We start from the raw sequence: 8,012 nt of genomic DNA on the forward strand, positions 1-8,012 counted from the left end.
AAAAAAAAACAAAAAACTTCAAAATGCAAAACAAAGTAATATTAGAAAGAAAAAAATCTATAAAAGTAAAGTACTCGATTGTATCAACAAATGTATGGCAGACAAGAACAAAAGCATTCACATACATTGATGTATGCATGTATGTATATCAAATCATGAACTAGAACCCATGCGGATATGAAGTATATTACAAAACATTCTTTGTCTGTATGTTATAAAATTAGACAATTTGTATTCTGGTTTTATACAATGACAATGGTCATTTTTAAGTGCTTTTTTTGTTACCCAACTTTTGACATTTGAATCTCCAAAATGGTGTTTAGCAAAAAAAAAAATCCCATACGTTTTTGAGAAGCAATGGCAACCTTGTGTGGTATAACTAGTTTCCGGTTCTAAATTGCTTGTTGTAACTTTTACACAAACTCCTTTCACTTTCTTTGTTATGAGCAATAAGTTGTTTTTTGTTCGTGTTAGAGCAAATTTTTTAACACCTTAATTGTTATCGTTTTATTAAATTTGCTAGAAATTGCTTAAGTTAATTTAACAAAAGTTTAATACTGAACAAATCGAACGGAAAGATGTTGCAGTGTCATCGCAACACCTGTGTAATATTTACTGCCAGTGTTAAACGTGTATGCCAGGGACGTAGCCAAGATTTTATTTTGGAGGGGGGGCTCACCCCACATTTTTTCAAAATCGATAGTTGCCAAAATTCTTATTATGTGAAATTGGTAAAGATACCTCAATTTTGTTTTTTATACCCTCCACCATAGGATAGGGGTATACTAATTTCGTCATTCTGTTTGTAACTACTCGACATATTCGTTTGAGACCCCATAAAGTACATATATTCTTGACCGTCGTGACATTTTATGTCGATCTTGCCATGTCCGTCCGTCTGTCTGTCGAAAGCACGCTAACATTCGAAGGAGTAAAGCTAGCCGCTTGAAATTTTGCATAAATACTTCTTATTAGTGTAGGTCAGTTGGGATTGTAAATGGGCCATATCGGTCCATGTTTTGATATAGCTGCCATATAAACCGATCTTCAATCTTGACTTCTTGACCCTCTAGACGGCGCAATTCTTATCCGATTTAAATGAAATTTTGTACGACGGATCCTCTCATGACCATTAAGACATCTAGATGCCGTGTAATAGCGCCTTTAGTATGCATCCGCTGAAACATATGTTGAGTTTGGCAGCTTACAGCTGTTCTACTGCATCAAATCAATCAATGTAGAATCGATTTCTAAGATTAGTGGAGTGTTTATGATCGATTGAGAGCACTACTTTGCCGGATTTCAAACAAGTTGAAATTTAAGCGACGCTAGGTCGTTCATTTCGCCCATACTGCGATGGGGGCATAAATTTTTTTTTCAGACAGGCAGACCATTAAATCTCCAGAGAAAGTATTTTCGAAATAAAAACCTGCGATTGGTCAAGAGTTACGATGACCGTCTCATTACAAGGCTTCAACCGGTTGAGACCTCGTCTAATATATATACAGTGATGGTGTGTAAAAAATTTAACGTTCAATGCGATTTACTAAATCTTTCTGCACCTGAAAATTCTTCAACAATTTTCTCAGTTTATAGAAGGGCAATGTAAGAGGAATGATTTCTATTCCTAGTGCTAATAGGGACTACATACACAACACAAACAAAGCGGATGTCAAATAGCAGTTAATAGATTGTTTTATTTTTTTAAGACACGCGCTTAGCCCCATATTATTGACAACTGCAGCAGAACTGATAAGTTGTGTTCATCTGTCATCGTTACAAAACTTGTTCACAACTGTCATTTTAGGTTCTCATATTTTCTTTATCCTTTGTAATGCACTTACATGGCAGCAGCTATCACTATCACTTGCAATTAATTTATTGGCAGTTGGCATCAATTACAATGAACAAATTAATGAGCGATATTTAACAACGGCAACAACAACAAAAAAGCCAAACTAATAAGAACAAAATGTTTAAAACATTTAAAATCATTTACAATTTGCACAATGATTATCTGATTAAAGGCATGCCCGCGTGTTTAGGTGGAAACAAAATCGTAAGGAATTTATTTTATGAACTTTCAAAATGGTTTGTTTTAATCAACTTTGTGCATAATTAATCATCAATTGTTTTTAGGAATATTAATAAATATAAATATGAGTCAAAAACTTTCAAACTGCTAATTAACTGCTTGGAGTTGTTCCAATTTTTTACTCGTAATTAGGGTAACATTGAGATAAAAATATATTAAGAACATGTATTCATATATGTATGTATGTGTATAAATTAATTAATTTATCACTTGGTAAAAGTTTAATTAACAGATTTTTTTTTGTTTTATTCTCTTTTTAGTTCATCAAAATGCTACCGGTGCTCTCCAAACTAAGCGGCTATTACAGCGCCTACGTCTTGGGTGTTTTGACCATTGGCTATATTCTCGGTGAATTGGGTCATTATCTGATTGGTGTCACCTCCAAGCAAACAGCCATTGAATTGGAATATGGTGATATATCATGCCAGCAGAATAGTACCATGTTTTCGAGAGCAGAAGTACCTGAACAATGCTCAGCAATTAAAGAAGAAGCTAGGTAAGATGGAATTTTTAGTCACAGGTGCGAAATATATGAAGATTTTGGTAAACTCTTTTTAAATTCTGTTTGGAACATACAGAGAAAAAAGGTCCTACGACGATCCCACGACATTTTCTCAAATGTAATTCACAAATCTGGCAACACATGACCTTTAATAATGAATTATGGGGTGTATACAATTAGAGATTTGTTGAAACAGATGCTGTGGATTTGAATACTTTGCATTGCATTTTGCACGAATATTTAAGCTGAGTATTCTGTTCAGCTTTTGAAGCAGATTTCTGTCAAAATCCATATAGAAAAAACCTCATCGAAACCTTGGTTATTAGGCGGAAAGGTCGGAATTCTGCTTATAGTGAGGAAAATGCAGACATCTAATCTATTCTTTTCGAGTCTCTCAGAGCCACGTTCGCAGGACCGGAGAAAAAACACATGCTCAAAATGAAGACTAGGTGTCTGCAGCCCCAGACATGAATAAAGCAAGTGCTCGGTCCTGCTCATCTTGAGAATTACCCAGTGTGCCGCTCTGGGGCCTATCATACAGTGTTCGGTTGTAACTCCCGTCATAGTGCTCTCTTGTAGAAAAGAAGCAATTCACCCGTCCTTCTTCATGGTAGGTCAGACTACCAGTTCAGGCAATTCATCATCTATGTATGGATTCTTACCTCCACACCACATTTGCATGGGCCATCCCTTCTGATAACTTGCTCGCCGTGGATGAGACTTTCCTGGCTCATTTATTTACAATTTTCGGAAATTGTAAATAAACCCATCTAACCACGCCGAGGATGAGACTTTCCTGCCGCATTTATTTATAATTTTCGGGCATTTTGTTATATCCAGAATTCTAAGTCAGAGCGATGTCATGAGCCTGGATTCTATTAAGTACTTCTGAAAGTTTCGCCATACACCTTGACCCAGTTATCCCTAAAATCAAGGCTTAAAGAGCCGCCATACTGTCCAAATGTCCACGAAGATCTGTAGTTTCGAGAAAGGCATATCCTCTCCTAGCATATCTATTGCACTAATCGTAATGGCACTGTTCTCTCGACCGGCTGTATAAGTGATATACCGAAATCAAGTGCATAGACATCTCGTCCGTCCCTTACTCCATCATGGAGCCATTTTTGAAGACCGAGGACCAATTGTCTTCAAACATAACATTCGAATGCCCATTTCACTCAGTAAGAAAATGTGAAGATTGCATCTCGAATTGGTATCGGTGGCAGGTAGTCTGAGACATTTTCCTCAGGAAGGATGATCCAGAATAGAACTGCGGCTGTAGCCGTCTTGCATTGTCATACCGTGCTCCCTTAACCTTGGTCGCAAATATAGACCTTCATAGGGTTCACATTTAGTGTCTCTGTCAAACCTGTATGCGGTTTGCAGTCAATGCTGCTCTTATTTCGACTCCCTAAAACGAGTAATCCCATCTAACAACCATTCATCATGTCAATGCACCATATGTCAGCCCTAGTCTCAAAATGGCAGTATACTTTATATTAATCATCTTTGGGTTAACTCCCCGCTTAATACTGAACATCTTCCTGCAGGAGTAGTTTCAGGACTATTTGGAATCGAAGATTTGCGAGAACTATTTTCCTCATTTGAAAATAGCATTGGAGTCTAAACTCCAATATCTTATATCTGCGAGTAAAAAGCACCATCACTGTCATTCGTAGTTTCGGCTCCAACCCATTCTTCGTCTTCTTAGTGGCTTTACCACGATCTCACATACACTACGTAGGTCATCCAGTATCCGCATTCATTTCCAGCCAAAAAAAAATGGCAGCTTCGGTTATAGTGGCAATCTATAATCACTTATACCATTAAGCGACCCGGTAGCTGAGTTGGTAACGATCTCAGATTAAACATGTAGGGGTTCGACTTCCACCACAGAATAGGTATCAAAATAGACACTTTTTGAAAGTATCCATTTTGTTTTTCAAGAAATTTGTATCCAAATGTTCCCTGAATAGGTATTCAACTTACATTACCTAATTTCTGACCTATTGAGCCAGGTGTGGGGTCTAGAACCTTTCGCAGTCTAAAGACTTCTGATGTATTTTCAACAAAAGGATGTGTTTTGAGTCTGCTTCAATCCCAATATCTCGAAATCAATGGCAATGCTATCACCACGCCTATTTACGATGCCTAGATGTAGAATTGACTGCCTTGCACATTGTTGTCCTCTGTGGGTTCATACTGCTCGGGCGAGCTATCCATTAGCCTTTTTTAGTACGAGTAGGTATTTAGGACAGGATTTGGTTGTTTTATCCTTTACAGGATATTGGATTTTTATTTTATTCTCTATCAAGGGAAACACCCAGTATCATCGGTGGACACCTTATAGGTCCAATAAATCACAACAAGGTGTGTCAAAATTGCTCTAATTATTTTTTTATATTTATTTTTACAGCTGTCATGCGTTGGATCATAATGGAACAACTTATTGTGAGTGGAATCGCAATGGCCTGGGAATTGAATATCAGATATTGGCTGGACCAACATTTATTTTGGTCTTTACCATTGCTGGTGTTTTTATGGGTCTTGCAGCTGATCGATATAATCGTGTAAAAATGTTGACCATCTGCACTTTGATATTTGCTGTGGCTATCATTTTACAAGGAACTGTAAAGGAGTATTGGCAATTGGTGCTACTGAGAATGATAATGGCTGCTGGGTAAGTAAATTTTAGGACTTATATATATATAGGAAATATCAATATATGCAATATAGGCACATCGAATATTTTCCTCAAAAAAATAAGTTAAATGACCCAATGGATATAAGATTAAACTTTGAATGTAAATGGCCCATTAGCTTATCATAATTTGATAACTGTGGCAACTTTGTTCAGTGGACTTCATACGGAACAGAATTCTCATTTTTTGAACGGGAACTGTCATGCTAACAACTGTTTGCAGCGAACTGAATTCGAATAAGTGATAAGATATATTAAATGCTTGTATTTAATGCAATACGGCTTATTAAACGTAGCTTCGAGTTGTAACTAACTTTTATATGTATTGGAATTAAGGTTTCTTCGAGGTGTTACGTTTATATTTTCTTGATCTCGACGTTCTGAGTCGATCTAGCCATGTTCGTCCGTCTGTGGAAATCACGATAGCAGTCGAACGCGCACAGATACTTAATATTGATGTAGGTCGTTGGGAATTGCAAATGGGCCATATCGTTTCAGATTCAGACATAGGTCTCATATAAACCCATCTCCCGATTTGACATCTTGAGTGTACTGTTATGACTTCCAGCAACTGTGCCAAGCACGGTTCAAATCGGTCTATAACCTGATGTAGCTCCCATATAAACCGATCTCCCGATTTGACTTTTTGAGCCCTTACAAACCACAGATTTTGTTCGATTGTTCGACAACCTGATATAGCCGCAATTTTTGTTCGATTTGGCTGAAATTTTGCATGTAGAGTTTTGTTATGACTTTCAACAACTATGTCAATAATAAAGCTCCCATGCAAACCGGTCTCTCGACCATCCTTCGGTTACAAGAAGCTTTAATTTTTGCTGGTTTGACAGAAGTTTGGTATGTAGAATAAAATTATGCCCTTCAACTAAATTTATTTTGTATAAATTTTTAGCAGAATCCATGGTGGTGGGTTCCCAAGACTCTTAGCACGCTTTTATTTGTTTTTTACTAACATTACAGCATTTCCATTTTTATTTCTTCATTTTAGTGAATCCGGCTGCAATCCCTTGGCCACTGGCATTATGTCCGACATCTTCCCCGAGGACAAGAGAGCTTTGGTCATGGCCATCTTCAACTGGGGCATTTATGGAGGCTATGGTATTGCTTTCCCTGTCGGCCGTTACATAACTCAAGCCAACTTCTTCAATTTGGGCTGGCGTGTATGCTATTTGGGTGCTGGTGCCTTAGCTGTTGTAATCGCTGCCTTGACCGGTGTCACTCTGAAGGAACCCGAAAGAAAATCAATCTCTGATGATTCCATGACAACCAAAGATGGAAAGAAGGCCAATTTGTGGTCAGTTTTGAAAAATCCTGCCATGATCATGTTGATGATTGCTGCCTCGATCAGACATTGTGGCGGCATGACATTTGCCTATAATGCCGATTTGTACTATAATCAGTATTTCCCTGAAACCGATTTGGGTTGGTGGCTCTTTGCCGTCACCATTGGTATTGGCAGTGTTGGTGTGGTGGTTGGAGGTGTGGTGTCTGATAAGATTGTTGCCAAAATGGGTATTCGTTCGAGGGCATTTGTATTGGCCATCAGTCAGTTGATTGCCACCTTGCCAGCATTTGGCTCGGTCTTCTTCGAACCATTGTGGGCCATGATCACTTTAGGAGGTTCTTATTTCTTTGCTGAAATGTGGTTTGGAATTGTCTTTGCCATTGTTGTGGAAATTGTGCCATTGCATGTGCGTTCATCAACCATTGGTGTCTTTTTGTTTGTCATGAACAACATTGGTGGCAACTTGCCCATCTTGGTTGATCCCGTGGCAAAGGCCATTGGCTATCGTGAATCCATTATGATATTCTATGCTGGCATGTATGGCATAAGTAAGTATTTATTTCAAAGGATTTTATGTATATAACTCTATGTTAATTTTGTTCTTTTTGTATTATCCTCAGGTTCCATTCTCTTCCTTATCACCTGTTTCATGTTGGAGGGCAAAGCCAAAACCAATGATGCCGAAAAGGCCGAGAACGGTGGCATAGAAGCTCACACCCGCCACATCCAAGGCCATGACAATTCTGTTTTCTCTGCCGATGAGCCTCCAGCGTATAATGGCATCAACAAAAAGCCCTCAGCGCTTACGAATAATTTGCAAAATACTCCAGGATACAAAGCTCAAATTCATGAGAGTAGTAGACTGTAGTTTTTTAACAAAATTATTACCATTGTTTGCCTTTATTCCAAATTGTTGTAGTTCTTAAGCTCATTCGCCATTGTTCAGTACTCATACCTAGCCTTAGTTCAAAATTAATCGAATTTTCTCGCATATCCCTCTCTTCAGAATCCTTTCCATTTCCATTCTCATCCATCTAACAAGTATTACTTGTCACTTAATGTAACCTTAGTCACTAGAAATGTTTAATGTATATGTACTTAGGATTGATTCTCTGCTGGTTTATACAGAGAAGAGAAAAACTCAGTTTGTTTAAAATGTGTTATTAAACAATTATCAATAAGTTTTGTAAATAAATAACGAATCACTAAAAGGCTAAAGAGTTATTATTTTAAATAATTTTTCTCAAGGAAAATCCAAAAAAATTCCATTATCAACAAACCCCATAAATATACCAAAACCCTATATTGGAAACGGATGTATACAATAACTTTAGTTATAGGGGGCAGTATCCATGAGACTTACTCAGACAAAGTAGTCTATTGGGCAACCACAGGATCAGCAGAAAGAAGT

At 37.6% G+C, this 8,012-nt stretch overlaps 1 protein-coding gene across 1 annotated transcript in view; it reads left to right on the top strand.

Moving 5' to 3' along the window:
* The window catches only part of LOC106090629 (putative metabolite transport protein HI_1104), a 31,359-nt gene extending 23,547 nt beyond the window's left edge, over positions 1 to 7,812 (top strand). Inside the window, exons 2-5 of the mRNA XM_013256896.2 lie at positions 2,356 to 2,591; positions 5,014 to 5,277; positions 6,305 to 7,149; positions 7,222 to 7,812. Coding sequence (XP_013112350.2) covers positions 2,365 to 2,591; positions 5,014 to 5,277; positions 6,305 to 7,149; positions 7,222 to 7,469 — 1,584 coding nt within the window. The 5' untranslated portion in view covers positions 2,356 to 2,364 and the 3' untranslated portion in view covers positions 7,470 to 7,812. The remainder of the gene's footprint in view (positions 1 to 2,355; positions 2,592 to 5,013; positions 5,278 to 6,304; positions 7,150 to 7,221) is intronic.
* Positions 7,813 to 8,012: the final 200 nt, after the last annotated feature.

This window comes from Stomoxys calcitrans, chromosome 4 (genome assembly GCF_963082655.1).
Source record: "Stomoxys calcitrans chromosome 4, idStoCalc2.1, whole genome shotgun sequence".
Taxonomy (NCBI): Eukaryota; Metazoa; Arthropoda; class Insecta; order Diptera; family Muscidae; genus Stomoxys; species Stomoxys calcitrans.